This window comes from Chaetodon auriga, chromosome 22, assembly GCF_051107435.1.
Source record: "Chaetodon auriga isolate fChaAug3 chromosome 22, fChaAug3.hap1, whole genome shotgun sequence".
NCBI classification, from domain to species: domain Eukaryota; kingdom Metazoa; phylum Chordata; class Actinopteri; order Chaetodontiformes; family Chaetodontidae; genus Chaetodon; species Chaetodon auriga.
The window spans coordinates 2,408,494-2,429,849 of NC_135095.1; the positions used below are offsets into that span (position 1 = coordinate 2,408,494).

At 41.2% G+C, this 21,356-nt stretch overlaps 1 protein-coding gene across 1 annotated transcript; it reads left to right on the top strand.

Annotated features, from left to right (window-relative positions):
- The first annotated feature begins 456 nt into the window (after positions 1-456).
- Positions 457-20,987, top strand: mkrn1 (makorin, ring finger protein, 1). The gene is made up of 8 exons (XM_076721765.1): positions 457-596; positions 1,244-1,375; positions 11,426-11,607; positions 13,276-13,499; positions 14,902-15,116; positions 17,380-17,490; positions 18,160-18,304; positions 18,995-20,987. The coding sequence occupies exons 1-8, from the start codon at positions 523-525 to the stop codon at positions 19,205-19,207; spliced, it is 1,296 nt and encodes a 431-aa protein (XP_076577880.1). The 5' UTR covers positions 457-522; the 3' UTR covers positions 19,208-20,987.
- Positions 20,988-21,356: the final 369 nt, after the last annotated feature.

Here is a 21,356-nt window from a genome sequence, read left to right on the forward strand (position 1 = left end):
GAAGACATACTTTCAGATGTCTTAACTTCCCAGTATCTCTGTCACTGCTTTGATTTATGGCAAAAAAAAAAAAAAAAAAAAAAAAAAAGATAATTAAAGAAGTTAAATAAGAAGTCACAAACCACTGTATATTCTACAGATTGCTTAAATGCTTAAAACTGACAAAATGGAAAATAGAGCTTGTTGAAACTGACAAATGAAAAACAGTTGGTTTCGATTTTTTTTTTTTTTTTTTTAAGATACAATACCAATACCAATTATGCTTTTTCGGACTGACGCAGATTTTCATAAGCAAGGAGACGTTTTTGTGTTTTCATGTATACCAAAAACATTGATTTTAAAGAGACGTTCTGTATAACTCAGCTTGACGTTCATTAGGAATAACAATGGCGCCGCGGTGCGGACAGTACCCGACGGGAGGTTTTCGGTAAACTCCGTCTTGGCCCGTACATATGCGACAGAGGCCGAGATGGAGCGGAGCTGTCCGGAACATCCGGCTGTAGCTTCTCAACATAAACAGCAATGGCGGAGGCAGCTGTAGCGTCTACGGCGACTTCACCAGTAACAGGAGGTTGGACCAAACACGTAACGTGCAGGTAAGACAAGACTAACGAGGACTGAAATTTTGAAAAAGGTTATATCCTACGTGGTTTGAAATTAGAACAGCATTGATACGATGGCTGGCGAACGACTGACAACAGCGTCTTCGGAGGCTTCGCTCAGCTGTTAGCTAGCTAACAGTTAGCTGTAACGTTACTAACGTTAGACTACTCTGTTGTTATGTTCGCTGTGTTACGGTCACAGAGCAGCCTGGTGTGGTGGGTTAGCCGCCAGAGTGCTAGCTACGTTTTCAACGAGGAACTCGGTTTAGATTAATGTCATGCTATAACAGTTAATGTTATGCTACGCAAATTACTGTAAAACAACTAAGTGATACAATCCTCAAACGCTTGTGTTTAAAGGCATTCAGTACACTTTCACCTCGTAACTAACGTTAAGCAGCGTTAAAACATCGAGTTATGTTGGTTGGTGAGTTCAGTCATGGCACTTGTTAAATGCCTCAAACAGACTCCATCAGCTAACGTTATGAGGAAAACTGCTTATTGTGACCGTGCTAAGATAAGATTGATGTTTTTACCAACCTTAAACTTAACTACTACTACTACCACTACTACTAAATAATTTGTTTTCTGTTCAAGCTCTGGTGTAATGAGAGATCTTTGTTTTTATTTTTCATTTGCAGATATTTCATGCATGGTCTTTGCAAAGAAGGAGACAATTGTCGATATTCCCATGATCTGACCAACAGCAAACCTGCAGCCATGATTTGCAAGTTCTTTCAGATGGGAAACTGTGTGTTTGGGGACCGGTGCAGGTAAAGACACTACTGAAATCATCCATTTTAACCAGTAGTCCAATGTGGATGTAAATAAAAAGGCTTGAATGTTTGAACTGAACTGACACGTTCACAGTCAGCTGCCACAGTCTGTAAAAGTGGTCCCAGTTGTCAGTTGAGGGCCATTATAACTCCTTTCTAAAACTGGCCGTGCTCTTATCCAAATGACAGCACAGCAGCTTTGCGGGTTGGGCTTCTCAGAAGTGTTACTGCCTGCTCCTCAAGTGGATCTGACACCTGAAACTGCTGCTTCGTCATGTCAACATGTTGTTCTGTGTCTGTGGCTGTTGCATATAGGCCCAATGAACTAGAGGCACTCGTCTGTGGCATTACAGCATTGCTCTGCTGAATGAAAATGTCTTGTTCTAAAATATATCTTTGAAGGTTTGTCTTTAGTGTTTGTGGAATTAGTGTATGCTCAGCAGCTTCCTTCAGGCTGTCCTTTGTTTAGATGAAAATGACAACAATTCTAGTAGCTGATTGAACATGAGAGTATTCTTATGGGCCAAGTTGCTGTTGTGTTTTCTCAAAATCTTGCCTATAACATATACATGAATCTGGTGTGTGTCTGAATATGATGAATGGAAACGTTTGGCCGCGACAATTTATTCATTACAAATAAATCTACAAATGTTGTCATCACCATTTGTTACTTTAGGTGTCTGAAAATGGCGAATATCGCGCATTACAATTATACCATACCAATTATTAGAACATATAGGATCCAAGTTAAAATATTTGAGCGTCTTGGTATTTCTGACTTACAGTGTGATCAGACCAAACGCAAAGCCAATCTTTGCCTTGTGGTACTTGTCCAAGTTTGGCACCCAGGACCATTAGTTTTTTATTCGCCCCAAAGTCACAATACCTGTACATTAGCCGCAAGCTCACAAGCGTCAGCAGGCGTGGAGTGTGTGTGTGCACATACTCTCTGCAGCCTCTGCCTGAACTCTTCTTACCAGAGACCCTGGTTCTTTCTGTCCCTCTGCAGTCCCTCTTCTTTTCTCCTCTCCTGTCTGTACCTCCACGAAGTAAAGTACACCCCCCCCCCCCCCCCCCCCCCCCAACCAGCAGTTGACATGGACAGAGAGACTAATTACAAACACCCAACTGTCGAGGTCGGCGCATAGGCGGCTCCCTGCTGCTGCAGAGAGGTTGAGAAGTGAGGGCGAATAGAAATCCACTTTTTTAATCCCAGAAATTTGTAAGCTGTGAGCTCTCCTCCTGCTGGTAAATGACTTCAGATCAGAAGAGAATCCTGTGTGACTCCAGGTGTTTCTGTCTCCAGAAGCTCCGACTCTGCCAGCGGCTCTCCCCTCCAGAGCTCCCTGGCACAGCAGCTGTCGTTCGACGATTAGTCCGCTCCACCTGGTCCTCCCCAAACAGAGCTCTCAGCAAAGCCCTGTGACACACGCAAATGCTTTATGCAAATGATGTGAATTTTGAGTATTTGTGTTTCTAATTTCATTCCTGTTGTCGTTCCTGTTGTCCAAATTCGCATCTTTGCCATCACTTTGCCACGTGAAGAATTCGCTTTGCGTCTGGACTGAACACACAATAACCATCTAAAAGCCAAAAATGTTCAGTTTACTGTCGTGGAAGATGAAGAAAACTAGCAGATATTCACGTTTGACAAGTTGGAACCAATGAATTTCTGCTTAAAAGATTGTTCGTCTAATCAGTTATCATAATGATTGCCTATCACATAAATGTTGATCAACTAAATGATCATGGACTAATCATTTCGGCTATTTACTGCAAACCCTTTTGAAAGCATGTTGTAGTATTACATTTTTGGCTTGGGTTTTTGTTCCGTTCATTTCTCTTTTTTATGAAGAATAAGTTGTAGAAACTTCAGACTTGGCTAACTATGAATTTCATCTTCCCCACTGATTATAAACATTATTCTAACTTAACATTTTAATAAATAGCTTAATGTTTTCAAATGACAGAATGTTCAATTACATCAGCCTCTCAATTGTTAAAGATTGTCCACAGTACATTCTCAACACATCTTCTGTAGCTTAATTAGTCTTGTCCAACAGCATATGAAGATAGATTCTCTCTGATTAACACGTTCAGGCTCAGGCATCAGCATTATTTCAACGCTGTTTTAGAATACATCATATTTCGATTAATTTCTGTGTGTAATCGTCATCAAGCAAGCTTTTTATTTTGACAGCTTATCCCACAGCTTTCTATTCATTTAACTGCACTCTAACAATCATTTTACTAAAACTTATCTTTATTTGGGTGATGGATTTTTTGAAATTGTCAGCTATATTATTGTTACATATGTGCAGAGTGCTGATTTGAAAAGTCTCAACTGCATTGTCACGTAGCAAAGTCAAAGCAGACACAGTGTTAATTAATGATGATCAATTGCCAAACAGAAGTGACTTTTATCTATTCAAGCTCTAAAACACTAATCTAAAACACTGCAGGATGCTTTGAATATGGTCAGCATTTTGTATTCAGCGTAAATGGGCTCAAATGTGCAGTGATATGGTCCTTTTGAGAAGCAGATTAGGCTCCCAGTCTGTTGTCAAGCTTGAGTGTACTCAGACAGCCGCAGTCAGTCAGTGCAGACGGTGTCTGCTTCCATGTCTGGCTTCAGGAACATCCCCATAGTTACCAAGGCACTCGGAGGACCACCCCAACAGCAGCAGAACACATTAGTAGTTACACACATACTTCATCATTATTCTTGAGTAGTCAGCCTATTGCCTGTAGGAAGCCTTGAGTGTATATAGCACCGAGCTGTTGTTGTTATTGTTGTTGTGTGAAGTCACATTCCTCCATCCTTGTGATGGAGCTGCAGTAAGGAGGGTGTCCTCATTATTTCTGTGACCCCGTGGGGCTGTGCACCCTGTATTAAGAGTCCAGAGAAAGGCTCTCGCTGTGGGGGTTTATTATGGTTGAATTCCCTGGGCTCTGTCTATTGTGACGAGCTCTGTCTCGCTCTCTCACTCTGTGTCTGTCTTGCTCCCTCCCTCTCTCTTCTGCAGCCCCCAGGGCCAGACAGAGTGCACTGCAGCCTGCATGGCAATTGCATAATGCTCTCTGTTCCCATCCTGCTCTCTTTCTCTGAGCTGCCCCCCCCACCCCCCATGCTGTTGCTGTGTTCTCCAGGTTCCCTCTGCTACAGCACCCTCCTCTCATTTTATTTATGCATAACTCCCTCCCCACTCATCCAGTGCTCCAGTGGCTTTCTGGGAACAGACTGGTTAAGGGCATGGTCTGATAGAGCTCATCATCATTGAGGAGGCTGGAGGAGGGCTAGCTCAGGTCTTCCCTTTTTGTATGGCTGTGTACACTACTAACATGACCTGTTAGTCGTGCTGTATTGTAACTATGGAGTTCACTTTTTATTTATATTGAGGCTAGGAATGGGCATCGTTATGATTTTATTGATAGTGATATTCATACTGGTACTCCTTAACAATACCAATACTTGGCAATAATCTTGTTGATACTATTCTCCTTAATTTGGTGCAAAAAATAGACATGACATGAAAAGTCATGTCACTGCTTCAAATTTATGGAATGCTGTATTTGTAATTGTTTCATGAGGTCGCTGATGTTATCCCATTTACACGCAACCACCTTTTTACATATTTTGCATTTAGCTGCATTTTAATTAAATTTAGGAAAATGAGTCTACACTTTGAGCATTTGCCCTGCCCGGTGGGGGATATGATTTAACATTTCTCTCATGGGTCATGGTATTATATTACAGTATTACAAAAATAAAAGGGATACTCCACTCCAAACATCATTTTACCCCTTTTCATTCATTTGGCATTGTAAGAGAACATTTTAGAGTATCTATCTATCTATCTATCTATCTATCTATCTATCTATCTATCTATCTATCTATCTATCTATAACTTAAAATATGTAGCCTTTTATAGTATTATAGTAATAGTATTCTATTTTTTATTATTATATGTGATATTAGTGTATGAAAAGTACAACAGAAAGTGGTACGTCGAAGCATTCAAGAGTGGCACAAATCCTAAATAACCAGGATGTCCTGTAAGAGCTTATATCATAAACAGAAACCAGGAGATACAGCTGTCTTTCTTTAGACTTGTGCAGCCATTTATATGAAGAATATACAGTATAATACTGACGATCCTTTAGTAAAGCACTCACACACTCTCATGTACTTATTTTTTGTAACTGTACCTGGTTCAACGTTATGGTATATGGTAAACATCCATGTTTCCCCAAAAAGTGACCAGTGCCTTTTTTCTTTTTTCACCTCAGTTGCTGAAGGTAATAGGCCTTTGTTTGAAGCAGGCTTTTATCAGAGGCAGGCCTTTATTTCTAAGTCCCTCTCTATGATAAATGTAATTGGTCATGTTTTAGGATAAAGCCTCCTTCTGATCTGTTCCTGTTTGCCCTGATAAAGTTACTGCATTATACTGTTGACACAAACTCAATGCTTCACGTATCTGTTTTAAATTAACTGCCTTGTAGCATTTCAGTGAACACAAACCCTTATTTTCTTAACAAGGCTTTTATCGTGAAACATGCAGTTATTGTGTTGTAGAAAATTCATTCCCGTGCAAGAATTCCGCATGGTACTTGAAATGTGGCTACTGCCATCGTGTGGTACTTATACATTACTACAAAATACAGTTTGACTCAGGCATAGACACACACCCGCAGTGACTGAAATCAGACACGAACACTTTAGATGAGTAATCCAGACCAACAAGGTGTTCAAAACAGCGTGATTATATTGTTGAATTTCTGAAAGTAAAGCAATGAAAATAAACATTATGCTTAGTTTGCATGTGCATAATATGACAGCCACCCTTGTTTTTTCCCCTGGCCTCTATTAGAGACCCGGCTCCTGTTTGCTCATGTTCACCATTATTTGAGACCCAGTTTTTTTTGACTACCATTTTTTATTTGAGCAAATACAGTGCTCCCTGTTATTCTTTGATCTTTCAGCTAAATTGCCACTGTTATTCTTTTGAACAGTTTAGCCTGTCAGTGTCTACTGCTTCCAGTACTACTGTTAGAACTAGAGCTGCCATTATTGTATTACTTCTGTTGCTGCCACTATTACTGTTCTAGTACAATACCAGTACTATTACTTGTCATCCACTTCAACAAATTGCTTCAAATAATGAAATCCTGAAAACATTTGAAGCCTTTCTAATTTATTCATCTTTTAACTTTTGACAGAGAAACATGCACACACAAATAACTTAAATTTAACCTTTTTCCATTGATCATAGTAACTGTTCAGGATCTTGGAATTTTGCAGACCCAAAGTAGATGCTGAAAAGTAATATCATGCCTTTGTCTGGATATGTCCAATTGCATTCAACCATTTTGACATTGTCTCATTTTGAATTCATCCACATGGAACTGCTGAGGGTGAGGATGCACTTTCTGTCCCAGAAGTGATGCAATTGTTGATTGGACAGTCACACAAGCACCTACTTTTTGCAGAAAGAAAAACTTGTAAGATTGCTGTCCACTTAGACCACATGCGTGGGATGAATGCCAATCCACACATCCACACACACCATGACATTTCCAACTGGACATTGTGCGAGTTGTTGCGAATTTAAGGAGGATATGGCAACAGCAATCAGACCCCTAGCTCATTCATTCATCTTCTATACCTGCATATCCCTTTCGGGGTTGCGGGGGGCTGGAGCCTATCAATGGGCGAGAGGCGGGGTACACCCTGAATCGGTCGCCAGCCGATTGCAGGGCAACATAGACAGACCATTCACACTCACACCTAAGGACAATTATTTGAGTCACCAATTAACCTAATGAGCATGTTTTTGGTCTGTGGGAGGAAGCCGGAGTGCCCAGAGAGAACCCACGCATGCATGGGAAGAACATGCAAATTTCACACAGAAAGCCCGACCCGGGGATTGAACCAGAGACCTCCTTGCTGTGAGGCACACGCACTACCTGCTGCGCCACCGTGCCGCCCCAGACCCCTAGCTGACTACAAAAAACATTCACAAACTGTGATACTTGCTAAAGGGGGTGTTACTATGCGTAGGCCATGCAGGGTGCCCAAACTTTTGCTTCAGGCCCTTTTTTTGTTATTTTCAAAACTGTAAATAATTCATAAAATGGGAGGAGGGTTACAACAAGAGATAACTGCCATGTCACACCAAAATGCTACCACTAAACTATGAAATCCCCTTCACACAGTTAAATGCAAGGCTAGGCTCCTAGCTACAAGCACACCACGTGAACATGTCTCCTGGGGACACTGCAATTGAACACTTACATATCTATCAAACCACACATTGCACACAAATTCACATGTCACCACTCAAGGAAAACTAATTAGCTATCCTGCATGGGACTGCGGTGTCGTCTCCAAGCTACTCTCCCTCTCCACACTACTTAACACTCCCAAAATAACACTACACATGTGGCAGCTATGTGGTGGGGTCTACGCATGTCGTGGAATGGCTTTGCTGGACGAGTGGACAGAACCTGGCCAGGTTGGGGTTAAGGTCTTTGCTCAAGGGTTCCTTAGTGGCGGTAATGACGGAGGGTGCTCTCTCACTTTCACACCCAGATTTATCCTGCTGTCTTGGGGATGGAATTTGCGACCTTCTGGTCACAAGCTTGCTTTTCTAGGTATTCAATTTGCTTGGTCACTCTGTTCCATCCATACAGTTACTTATTGAAAATTTACTTTAGCATGAGGAATATGAATATTCAGATTTAAAATACATATATATACCATGTTAGATTATATTAATATCATCCACTGATGGCATAAATGTTATTTTGACATTTTTGTTTTGTAATGTCTTATCCTCAACATGGAACACCATGGCCCATAGCCTGTTTTCATACCATGAATGTGTTAAAGTCCCAGAAAACTTTATCTCAATTAGTAAAAACATGAGATATTAATCCTAAACACAGCCTCTAGACTAGCTCTGCATTGTGATTTACACGTTATAATATTATGATTTTCCCCTGATGAAGCCTTTATCTTTCAGGCCAGGGTCATTCAAAATAATGCGTGTGATCACAGCAGTCTTTTTCTGTTGAAACATGACACTGTATTCCTAATGTTTTGACCATGGCATTTGAAGAATACTGTATCTGTCTCAAGCTTTCTCTCAGGTAGTAAAACTTGGGCTGTCATCTGTAAACCTCTGCACGACCCCGCAGGGGAAATGCCAGTTTACATTCCAGTGACATGCTTATTATTTACAGGGGAAGAAAGAGAACCAAAATATTTGTTTCAACTGGAAGCACTAGAATGAAGAGTTGAAGAAGTGTCCAAGTTCCTGTCTTTGACAGAGGCTTTATCAAAAAAAACAAAAAAAAAACATTTCTACTGGTCTGCACAAACTGAACATACTGAAGATCAAGCTCAGTATCAGAGTTCTTTTTGTCCTCTGCGTCCATAGATTTCAGTCTCTCTGCACTACAAAAGGACATGGTCATTGCACAGTGCAGTGGCTGGTGTTTGTCTATGTGTTTAATAATTTTACACTGAGGACTTACAATTTGAATCTATTTTTACTTAGAAATACATGAATGAGCTTCAATCAGTCATTCTCCCATAACAATGAAGAAGCTGTGTTTATTACAGTTTTCATTTCCTGTTGCTGCAGTGTCAATAGGTTATATGGTAATCATATGAAATTGTAAACAATTCAAGTCTGAGTTCAACTGACCTGGATGCTTTTCCCAGATGTATCAGACAGAGAGGTCAGTCAGCAATAATAACAGGTACAGCGACTCTTCTTATAAAAACATAAACAGGGACACCTTTCTTGAGTCTCTGACTGACCATTTGACTTTGTCAGCCAGTGACAGGGCACCAGATATCACCACCATCCTTGAACAGTGTGGATGGGCACTGTCCTTGAACATATATGTGTTGTTCAGGGAATGGCAGCATAACAGTGGGAGAGAGGAAGAGCTAGCTGTAACATCAGAAAAGTGCAAGTGGTTCATACCAAATGAGGAATATTTGAAAAGGGCAGAGAACATTGTCTGCCTAACTGCTTGTTGGGCACAAACTCTTCCAAAGAGCATTACCTTTCCCAAGTACGTTTGTCCTTGTAGCTCATCCAGTTCAGCACAAATTGCTTGTATATTTGTTTTGGGAAGCACGCTATTATGCATTGACCATTCTTTTCCTGATAGTCGCGATTATGCCTGTCATCCATATGATGTAGCTGTTAACATGCGTGTTGAGTTCAGGTTCCACCCTGAAGGAAGTGTTGGTCTACTATTTTATGTTGTTTTCCTTTATTGCCAAAAAAAAATAATTTCTGAATTGCCTTGTGGGCCAGGTCAACCTAACTGAATTCTGTTCAAATACAAAATGCGCAGATGTCAAATGACCACACATCTATTAATATTCAGTTCACAAGTTAATGTGTTTAAGTATTGTAAGCATGGTAGCCACCTCTATTATATGTTACGCAATCACATCTGTAAGAATTACATGACCCCACATCTGTTTTGAGTTACATTACCATATCTGTTGTGAGTAATACAATCACATCAGTAATGAGATACTTGACTCTACATCTGTACTGAGTTACATACCCCACATCTGTTACGGGATCACTGAAAGGGTACAACAGATTCAGACATTTTTCAGAGCACAGCATAATTTTGTCAGAGAATGTCATATAATTTTGTCTGTCACTGTCAGTGAAACCTACGGGGACACTTCTCCAAAACACTGTACTTTTGACGGAGAACTGGTGTTCTCTTTGTCAACAGGATCTAACTGTTTCTTGCCATGAGTGAATGCTGGAAGCTTTAATTCAGCTTGGTAAGAATGGATGGACTTGCTGACATTGAAACCTGTCTGCCAAAACTAGGTCCTCTGGTAGCAAATGAGATAAAAAGAAATGCTTTGCTCTGTGATGAACTTCTCACTTGTGTGGCCTTCCCATCCATTGGAAGTGAAACAAATGGAACCTCGTGGGCAAATGGCAATTTAGTATTTCATGGTATGGTGTGACTGAATACAATTGCACCCTGTCTAATCAGTTTCTTAATTTTTCTATGGATATTTCAAAACAGTTAATAATGCAGACACTCCTTTCAGAGTTACTGTTCCTAAATGCATATTGAAGAGATTTTCTGATTGTAACATATAACTAGACTTGGCACTAGTTTACAATACATTGCACTAATACAGTGTTTGAAAAGCTTTGAAAGAATGGATGAATCAATGCCAAAATAATAAGCCAAAAAGTCAGAAGACATATTGGTTCTAAGCTTAATTAAAGCTACCATGAACTACAAATGTAATGTTAGGCCAGGCTTGGGTTTGAGATGGGGAGCTGCATAATGAAATGCTGCCCCACAAAATCCACTGCAAAATGCACAGGTCAAACTGGCCTTTTAGTAGAATAAAATTGTCAGAAACCATAATAAAATCATGTTAAATAAATAACATGTTAATGTTTGGAAGTGCACTGTTTTTTTTAACATTGCCTGATATGAAGTGGTCACTACACAAGCAGAATCCGTTGCTTTGGTTCTTCCATTGCTCATTTTCCTTCTGTTTCCTATTTTATTACAGTAATCCATTTATGTGGTCGTCAGGATCTTTCGGAATCAACATTCAACAACAACTGTCCACCATGTTCACTCTGTATAAATACAGCAAGAGAAGAGATTAGCTGTTAGCAGTCATTTGCCTAGCAGTGCTTCTGCATGCCTGCCAATATGGCCTTGTTCTCATTTCCAACTGTTGAATGCTGAGATTGTGTGACATTGACTAGCGAAGCTCAGTTAATGTACCGCTGGAGTAGTAGTTTCTGTCCAGAACCCTTCTAATTAGGACTTTAGTAGCCGTGTCACTGCTCTTACTGTTCCAGGTTGTACATGTTTATCATCTTATGATTGTGTTCTTGGATTGTTAGTGATCAACTTTGGTTTGTAATTCAGATCGGTCCTTTCAGCTGTATGTTTTCCTGGTCATTGCTCTGGTTGTAACTTTCTTGCATTAGTAACTGGTCCTGCTCCTGTGTGCTTACTCAGATTTGAACACTGTAAACCGCCAAAGAACGAGGAGCCGCCAACCCCCCAGACGCTCCCGCTGCCCTCCATCTCACTGGTCGGCCCATCAGACCCAGAACCCAGTGGGTCAACACCTGTCCCAGGGGCGCAAGACTGGGTCAATGCAGCTGAGTTTGTTCCAGGACAGCCATACTGTGGACGGGGTGAGTGATCAGTTTGGTTGGGCAATGTGGGGGCGTGTGTGTGTGTGTGTTCAATTGAGGAATTGTTTAAAATAACTATACCTTACCATACTTGACAACATTTGATTATTTTCTTCTTTTGTTCAGGACTTCCATGCAAACAAAAAAACAAAAAGTCTCAAAACAGTCAAACTGACTTTGTTTCCAAATGTAAGCTTTAAGGTTCCAAGTGAGAGCAACAGATGTGCAAGAGAAGTGTATTAACACCACCAACTGTCATTCTCACATTGTGTGAGAACGTGGTGAATGGTCCTGCTGTCCACATCATGTGACGACAACTCATCCGTAATGATGACTTTTGTGTTTATCAGTGCTACATGTTTTTGGACATATCCGCATTGTCAGCAAAAGAGTGGAAGGAAATATACAGACAAGCAGAAAACAGTCCAAATCAGCTACACTCCATACATTGTCATCAACAGGCCTGCTCACTTGCTGTGTAGCAGGGTAGCGGTGTAGACACTGTGAATGACAGTGTATAAATATGGATTAAGAGAGGAAACGGAATTGCCAAATCTCTACTGGTGGACACATTTGTACCATTGCTTGGTAGATACCATTGTACCTTCCAGCCCTAGTGACCAGCATTGATTACATCAAGTTTAATAGTGTTATACCTGAACATAACCCTAACTTCAAACTCTTACTAACTTAAAAATGATGGGAAGATGTTTCATAATGACACATTTGATGTTATCCCATCATTGCTTGGCAAACATTAATGGTGGTACCACTGCTGACTAAGCAGACTCATCTTAGACTCTCAAGGTAGCAGATTTTTTTTCGCTCATCTGTGTCATGGAACAGTCTTGCTTCCATTTTTAGAAATGTGACAGTCCACACTGAACCACAAATTCAACTGATCAGCTATGGCAACCGTGTCACAGCTGGAACATGACGCAGCCGCTGTAGTTGGTTGTGGCCATTCCAGACAATTCTTTTGATTCCATCAGTTTTCTTACTGTACACTCCTCATGAAGCCTGCTTTCAAACTATATTTCCCATCTAATTTCTGATGTTCCCCAACCAGTTTGTCCTCCCGCTGTTGCTTAAGGACAGACACTAATGGAGGTTTGAGTCAACGTGGAGTGAACCAGTTGACTGCTTCTGTAGTGCTTACATGCCACTGATGTCTCACATCTGATGTGAATTTGGGGTTAGGGTTCTTTCCTTGTAACAATTCAAACAACAATTGGTCAATCCAACCAAGAAAAACGTGAAAAGGACTTGTTATGCCTCCTTGTGAAAATATATGTTCGTTATTCTTGGTTTGTTTGTTACATGTCAGTGGGAGCACAAAATGATGAAAACAGCAAGGAAACAATGTTTTTGGTTTTTTGCTTTGGTCTGTGCCAAGTCATGTGAACAACAGGCATGAATGACACTTTAATGATGCTATGTAGCTTGCATTGTGGTTCAGGTTCATCTAGTTTCACTTGGTCTGGAAATGCAGAGCAGTTCAAATTATGATCTGTTAAAGTAAAGGTTGCACTTTGAAGCCTGTCTGAACAGTAAAAATAAGTTGCATACATAAAAGGTTACGGTGGGGAAGAATATTTACCATGGCACAACATGTATGTTAATGTAAAAATCCCTCTCTCTGTGTTGCGGTGGATTGTGTGTGTGCAGCTGAGCCAGTGAAGGCGGAGAACTCTGTCCCTCTCATTGAGGAGTTTGACAGTGATGAAGCACCAGATAACAAAGAACTGAGGAAGCAGCTCTGTCCGTACGCTGCTGTTGGAGAGTGCCGCTATGGAATCAACTGTGCGTATCTCCACGGCGATGTGTGCGACATGTGCGGCCTCCAGGTGCTCCACCCCACTGACAACACCCAGCGCTCTGAGCACACAAAGGTAACAGTTCCAGAAGCAACCTGCTGGGTGTTTTCAATGTATTCTGCACTCTGGTTTGTGGAATCTGTAGAATATCTAGATGTCGTAGCTACTGTTTCCACCTTAATTAGCAGATTTGTTGCATTTCATTGAAGTTTTGAGACCCATCTGGTGTTAAAAGCAGGTCATTCACCTTTTTATGACAAACAGGAAAAGAGCACTGGATTTGGGAATTAAAAAAACACACAAGGGTCTGTGTTGGTGGTGGGGTGTTGCTTCATTTCCTAGAGCAAATGATGCAATAGCCATGCACTACAAATACTGCATTGAAAACATGGGAAAAAGATTAAAAAAAGGTCACTTTGTACCCTTCAGTACAAATTAATGGCACATCCACTCGTGACGTTTTGAGCGAATGATCTTCTTCAGACAGAAAAAGATGCACTTCATTAGCATTAGATCGACTTGTCATCAGTGGATGTGCCATTAAATTGCACTGAAGGGAGCACACTCGAGCTTCCTATTTAGGAGCTTTCTTTTTCAGTTACTAGAGCTGTCATGTTTTCAGAAAATTCAGAGCAAACAAGTGAACCAGTGTTTGGCAGAATTAATTTGAACGCAACTTGTGTAGCCTAATCGTAAGACATGTTACAGAGTTGATGTTGCTCCCTTCATTTTCAGTGCCCCTGCTGCCTCACTCAGTTAACAGGTGACTTCAGGTTTGCAGTCATTATATAAGGCAGCACAACAAAAGAAGATATTAGCTCATTATTTTGTACACCATTCTTTGCTAATGAGAAAGAAATAAGAGCTGAAAGATTGAATAACAGATTCATTAGTGTTGGAGCTTAGTAAATTCGTGTATTTTACAAATTCATGTGTGAGAACTCAGTGACTTGCACAAGTGCATCTTTAATTTTCCAGTTTGAGTAGTGTATGCCTCAGTTTGAAGGTCTATCAAAACACCAAAACACTGCACAGCAGTTTAGAATGTGTTTACAACTGGAGAGAATAATTGTTTTATCCTCCAATAATAAGGTAACCAGTGAAGTAATGTCATTCACATTATGAAGTCATCTACTTTGAATATGGACTTGCACCTATTTGATTGGCCAGTGCAGTGGATGGCTAGAGGACATTTCATCACATTAGAGCAAAACATCAGCCAGGTTGAACTTTTTTTGCAGACAGAGACCACAACTACTTCAGTGCAGTGGTCTCATTTAAAATGAATGAGCAGACAGCTGTTATCTGAGCACAGCCCAAGAAAGAAACACCAGCTAATTTGTAAGAAATGTTTTTTTTTTTAAAATTCTCTCAGCTGATATCTTCTGATATTGTGTCTGAGGGCGACCGTTGAATGGAACCCTGGTTAAATGGAGAAAAGGTTGTGGTGTGTTGGTCTAACTGTTCCCTCTCCTAGGCATGCATCGAGGCCCATGAGAAAGACATGGAGATTTCATTTGCCATCCAACGCAGCAAGGACATGATGTGTGGTGTGTGTATGGAAGTGGTGTTTGAGAAGGCCAACCCCAGTGAGCGCCGTTTTGGCATCCTGTCCAACTGCAGCCACTGCTACTGTCTAAAGTGCATCCGCAAATGGAGGAGTGCCAAGCAGTTTGAGAGTAAAATCATCAAGTGAGTCACTTAGACATGGAAATTAGGGGTTTTCTCTAGCATATCTACTTTTGTATTAGGTCTTTGTGTCCCCAGTGGACTGTAGGCTTTACGGCTAAATGATAAATCATTTTCTATCTGTATCTCTGGCAGATTTTTCTCTCATATATGCAGAGCATCAAAACTAATGACCAAAAACGTTCTCTCTAAAAACCAGGTATATAATATCTGGTCAATGTGTGAAACTTTAACCAGCAACTGTCTGATATGTCTTCTCCATGAATGTTTTAAACAGAAATCAACAATCAATCTTACCAACTATCAGATTTGCCAATCTTCTGTGAGAAACCCAGTCAGGGCTCGAGACTGCGACCTTTTTTTCAGAGTTTGCTAGTAAGAATTTCATCTGGTCGTGTTCGTGCGAGCGCATCAGTTTTATTGCTCCGTGTTAGACATTGTGGTTGAAAGTCGTCCTTTTTTTTTCACTAGCTTAGTCAGCCGCCTCCATCTGCACTCTCTCCTGTTGAGACAGCGCTGTCGCATGCACATAAGCCGTCGCGTACACGCGCAGCGCACAGAACTTCAAGACACCAAGACTAGCGTTTCGCTATTCTCAAAAATGAAGCAGTCTATTGCTGATTTTTTTTTCCAAAAACTAAATAAGGAGAGAGAGGAGGAGACTGGTGGTTAGGTAGAGCCAGCAAAAGGTGCCGAATCAGACGACCTGTCGGGACCAATGCATCACCCGAAACACTGAGCCCCTCCCTACTTTTTTTCAGCGGATGGATGAGAGTAATCGCTCAACAGAAGAGAACGAAATGGTCATTAAGTTTAACACTGCCTATAACATAGCGAAAGAGGAACTCCCTTTCACACAATTCAAATCCCAGATCGCACTGATGAAAAAAAACGGGCTGAATGTGAACCCAACCTGTGCCAATGACAAGGCATGTGCCCAGTTCATAGGAAAATCACGTGCTGGTGCGACCAACTGAGAAAGTTGGTCGCACCAGTGCTACCAGTGGAAAAGTTAGTGTAGAGCCCTGCCAGTTAAAATCCATGAATGGACAAGTCAGATCAATACTACGATCTGTAGTGGTTCCAACAGTAAACTTTGTTACAACAGCTGTTATGATCTGATAATATTTCAGTTTTATCTATCTTAAATCTACAAGCCTTACAATAAAAACCTTTATGGCCTTCTGAATTAGTTTAGATTTTGTTTTCATTTGTATTCAGTCATCTGAACTGTCTGGGCAGGAAATTGCTGGACTTAGTCATTTCTCATGTGTGCGGGAGGACAGACTGCTACTGCTTGTCTACCCTGATTTGAAAATGAAGACAAGTGAAATACGTCCAGGAATCCCAGCGTGACAGAGATAAGGTCACAGACAGTGCTGCGCGCAAGATAAGCAAATATGTAATGTGAGATATATAAGAGAGGAAGGTACAGTGAGTCCAGATCAGGTCAGCTTGACTTATGACACCAGAGTGTCTGCATGTTCCAGGAATAAGTGAATAAGTGTTGCTTTTCATGTCACTTTTTTCAGCCTGCTTTAATACTTCCAATTCCAAAGCAGCCTACAGTTCTTAGCAAGAATTTTCTGTTTCAAATTGCACTTCAGCTCTTTTTCATGGACTCAAATAAGGATTGTAAGGTTGAGAAATGATGTTCAGATATAATTATACATCTGTTACAGTATACCAGCCTTTGTCAAACTGTGAAGAACTAACAGTTTGGGAATGTTTGGAGCTGTAGGAAAACCAAAGACGAAAACTTAAAGAAACAAAACACAGCAGCTTTTGTGTTTCAAGTACAGAAAAAAGCAGAAAACTCAAATTAAATGTGCACATTTACGTTAGAAGTCCAGCGTTTGTTTTCCTCTGAAGTCTTCTTATAGACATACTCCCAGATTTTTTCACAACATCCACAAATCATTCTACACATTGACAAAAAGTCAGAGGCATCCCCACACAAAAGCATTGGCTTTGGAATCATTTCACAAGCTCCAAATCTTATTGACCCTTGTTTAGCGCATACATTTCCCCTACGTGATTACTTCTGAGAATGCTGTCCAGTTAAGAAAACGTGCACTTGCTTTGCTAAGCAGCAGTGTACTGGAGATAGATTTTGGTTAACAGGTTGTGTTCTTATTGAAATGGCATGTTCAGGATGCCACGCTGGCCCAAACCCAATGACACACACTAATGTTTAACAGTACTTTCACCGCCTACAGTGTTGTAGAATTCTTTCCACCACTTGTTTTTTTTTTCTTTCTTGCAGATCTTGCCCAGAGTGTCGAATCACATCCAACTTTGTCATCCCAAGCGAGTACTGGGTGGAAGATAAGGACGACAAGCAGAAACTTATCCAGAAATACAAGGACGGCATGGGGTACACAGAGCATTTCCTGTACTGAGGCATCACAGAGGATACACATCCAGACACTCACTACACAATCCTAAAACAATGCAAAACAACGGTCTGACAGCTGCACTGAGGCCAGATTTCTACCAAATGCTACTATCTACTGTGGGACAAAACAAATCAGACAAACAGGACGCAATCCGTGAGATTTTTCTGCACCTTTTACACTGAGCCTTGACTTTTTTCTTTTAAATGCATTTAATGAAGCTTATTTCAGTCCGGTTTGTTTAAATATGGTCTTCTAAAGCTGGTCCAATGAACAGATGAGTATCAGCAATTAAAAATCCATTTTTTTCCCTGCAGGATGGAGCAGACAGATTTTCAATAGAAAGCTGTTGCGGGTAGATGTGATCAGAATCACGGCGAGTGGAATTGTGAATCTGCATGAGTAGGTGGTAATGGTGGGAAACTCTGCAGAGAGCAGGCGGACGCAAGGCTGAAAAAACAGTCCAGTGCAGACCTTAATGTAGAAACAGCTCTTCATTTAGTAAATGAACTGCTCCACTTAGAAAACATCAGTCACCCAAAGATCGATTCGTGTTGCCTGATGCCTCTGGTCTGTTTTTTTTTCTTCTGAATCACTGAAATAATCTAAGTTGCCACGTGTACTCTCTGCTTTCCCTTTGTCTTCTTCAGGAGTAAACCGTGTCGATACTTTGACGAGGGTCGTGGAACGTGCCCTTTCGGCTCAAATTGCTTCTACAAGCACGCCTTTCCTGATGGACGGCTGGAGGAGGCTCAACCCCAGCGAAGACAGACTGGATCCAACAGCAGGAACCGGGTAAGAGCTCACACTCGCTCCCAGAATGTTGTCATTTCACCAGAAAGTACTCCTAAAAGTACTGTACATTCGATTGTCACAGATTGTATTGTCATAATCACCAAAGTGTTCTTGGTAGCAGTACATGTCACCAGTGTCAAAGCCACTACTCTGCTCTTACTCTACTAATAACAGCACCACCTCAACTGTAGCACCCTCTGCTGGATGTTGTTGGTGTGGCCAGTATACCCACATCCTGAACACACTACCTTGTTAAAAAGGTTCTGTGTTCATCCAGTGTGTTGAGTGACTGCATGATGGGGCCGTGTTAATGAATTTCCTGAGTGAAATGGGTTTGAGGACATCTGTAGGCTGAAGCATGTGAAGATTTGTAATTGTAACCACAGAGCATTTCTCCCAGTGGGCTGCTGACAGCGCCGTCAGCTGAAGAGTCAATCGAAATAAGCAGCAGTAGAGGAGATCGTACCAGAGCAGAGAGCGTTAGAGCAGCCAACAGACTGGAATTGCACTGCCCTCCATTAGGAATGCTTCAACACAGATGTCGGATATCTGTGTGATATTGAAGCAAATGGCTAGATCGGGTATCTGTGACTGTGGATCTTACATGTACCCCACACTGTGTCACATGAAGCTGTTTTCCCGAGAATACATTCTTGTTTGAAGATAAAACTCTTTACCTTTTCCCTCCAGAACTCAAGGCGAACACCGCTGTGGGACATCTTTGACGAGCGGGAAAGCACTGACTCCTTTGACAACGAGGACGAGGAGATGGTGACGTTTGAGCTGAGCGAGATGCTCCTCATGCTGCTCGCCGCAGGAACCGACGACGAGGTGACAGATTCAGAGGATGAATGGGACTTGTTTCACGAGGAGCTGGACGATTTCTATGAGATTTACCTATAGCAACCCCACCCACTAACACCCCCCAACCTGTATACTACACACTAGAATGGACTGTCTTGTGCGAGTGATGGACAGTAGCTTTTCCCCCACCCCCCTGTATTGTGGCAGTGCCTTTAAGCAGGCCATTAATAAATGAACTTATAAAAGATTTAAAAAAACAAAAAAAGAACAACAAGTCAGTGCACTCGTGCTAAACATTTTCTAGACATCTATCCTCGTGGGTCTATCTTGTGCGGTTCATGTTAAGAGGTAAAATAATAAAATGACAAAAAGAACTCAATATAAGATTTAACAAAAATTCTAACTTTCTTCAAGTATTGCTAATAAACATTGTCAAGTTTATTTGTGGGTGTGGGTTTGACTTGTTTATCATCTACCCAGGTGTAATACATACTTCTCTGAGGATGCACTCGAACTTACTCAGCACCATTTACTGTAATCGTGATGGGCATGTTGTAAGATTTTACCAACGGTTTTTGAAGGCCGGAACTTCTCGTTTTTCTTATTAAAGCTGCTGATAGCCAATATATTGTGCTGATGTTTAATACATTTACCATAATCGTTTTCATGTTGTACTGAAAGGTATTTCATGTGGCCCCAAGGAATCTCACCTTTTTTCAGGGTTATAAGGCCTTTCATGAGGCATTTAGATCATAATGAAACACAAACTGTCCATCAAAGTCAAAACCATGACACTCTTGTAGGGTTTGGCTGTTTAAAACAGGGTGACCACCAGCCCTCATCCTTCATCTAGGGCTGCGATACACTGTAATAGGTCCTAGAACAGGCCAAGGGGTAAACATGCCAAGTGGCCAAGGGCGAAGTGACCCACCCACCTTCCTCTTCAAACCCCTCTCTCTCACACACACACACACACACACACACACACACACACACCTGTGCACCCGTTGAATTATTCTGGGAAACATACTGCCTTTGAATGAAGAATGAATTTACTGTGCTGTGAAATGTGACGTGAGGTTTTCCAGATACTTCTGTCTTTCTGTGATCTAACTACCTAGTTTTGCAAAAAACAAGTCCACCTGAGTTCACATGAACTGCTACATCAACCAAATGTATAAAATAAAGATGCACAACTTCATTTGAAATCTGTTCCCTTCCACCATCCTAAGTCTCAGCATCCAGAAACTCCTGTGGTAACGGCAAGGCCTTCCTCAAAATCAGGTTAAAGGAGCAGTGTGTAAGCTTTAGAGGGATCTGATGGCAGAACTGAAATCTAATATTCAGAAATATGTTTTCATTTGTGTGTAGTCACCTGAAACTGAGAATCTTTGTGTTGTCGTTAGCTTAGAATGAGCCCTTCATATCTACATAGGGAGCAGGCTCTCTTTCATGGAGCCTGTCATGTTGTGCTGCCATGTTTGTACAGTAGGCCAGAAGTGACAAACCAAACACCGGTTCTGGGGAAGGTTATTCAGTTGGTTGCTGTCTGCAAACTCGCCAGTAGATGCCACTAAGTCCTACACACTGGTCCTTTAAAGAGTCAAAACTTGTGAAAACAAACTCTTCAGCAGACCTGCAGTACGGACTTTTCATTTCCCACGAACCCCCGTGTGAAGTGTAGATTCACTGTCGTATGTTGGCTTCACTGAGTAATGCTTATTAAGCTTTGCTGCTGAGATGCTCGTCCACTGACTCCTGATAGCTGGTCTCAACCTGTTGAACTCCATTGGAATGCATATGTTTATACTGAAATGTGTGTTTTCTATGTTCCACAGCCATCCATCTTAACTTGAAATTAAAGTTTATTATCAATCTCTGTACTGTATGGAGTCCTTTTTTTTTTTTTTTTTGCTTGTCTGCTTGAATGACTTGAAACCATTTCAACTTGAAAACTGAGTGATAACTGAAATGATTGTTTAGGGTTTGCTCAGTCTTTTCAATCAATCAGTAATAGTCTACTAGTAAAATGTGTAATATGAAAAGTGTTGCTTGAAGTGAATTATCACATATTCTGCAGTTCCACTCAGCTTTGTGGAGCATGTCAGCCTTTCAGCTAATTGTTTTGGTTTTAGCATCGTTGCTGTTCTCAGTGGAAAAAGTGGAGCAGTCACTTCCTGCTCAGCACAAAACAGCAGACGGACACAGCTACAGTGTAGCTGGTGGAGCATTCTGCACTTCAAGAACC

What these genes read in the sequence shown, in the direction of transcription:
- mkrn1 (XM_076721765.1), top strand. Translation starts at nt 523, where the DNA reads ATGGCGGAGGCAGCTGTAGCGTCTACGGCGACTTCACCAGTAACAGGA. An exon ending in TTTGAGAGTAAAATCATCAA is followed by an intron (nt 15,117 to 17,379) that starts GTGAGTCACTTA and finishes TCTTTCTTGCAG; the next exon opens with ATCTTGCCCAGAGTGTCGAA. An exon ending in AAATACAAGGACGGCATGGG is followed by an intron (nt 17,491 to 18,159) that starts GTACACAGAGCA and finishes TGTCTTCTTCAG; the next exon opens with GAGTAAACCGTGTCGATACT.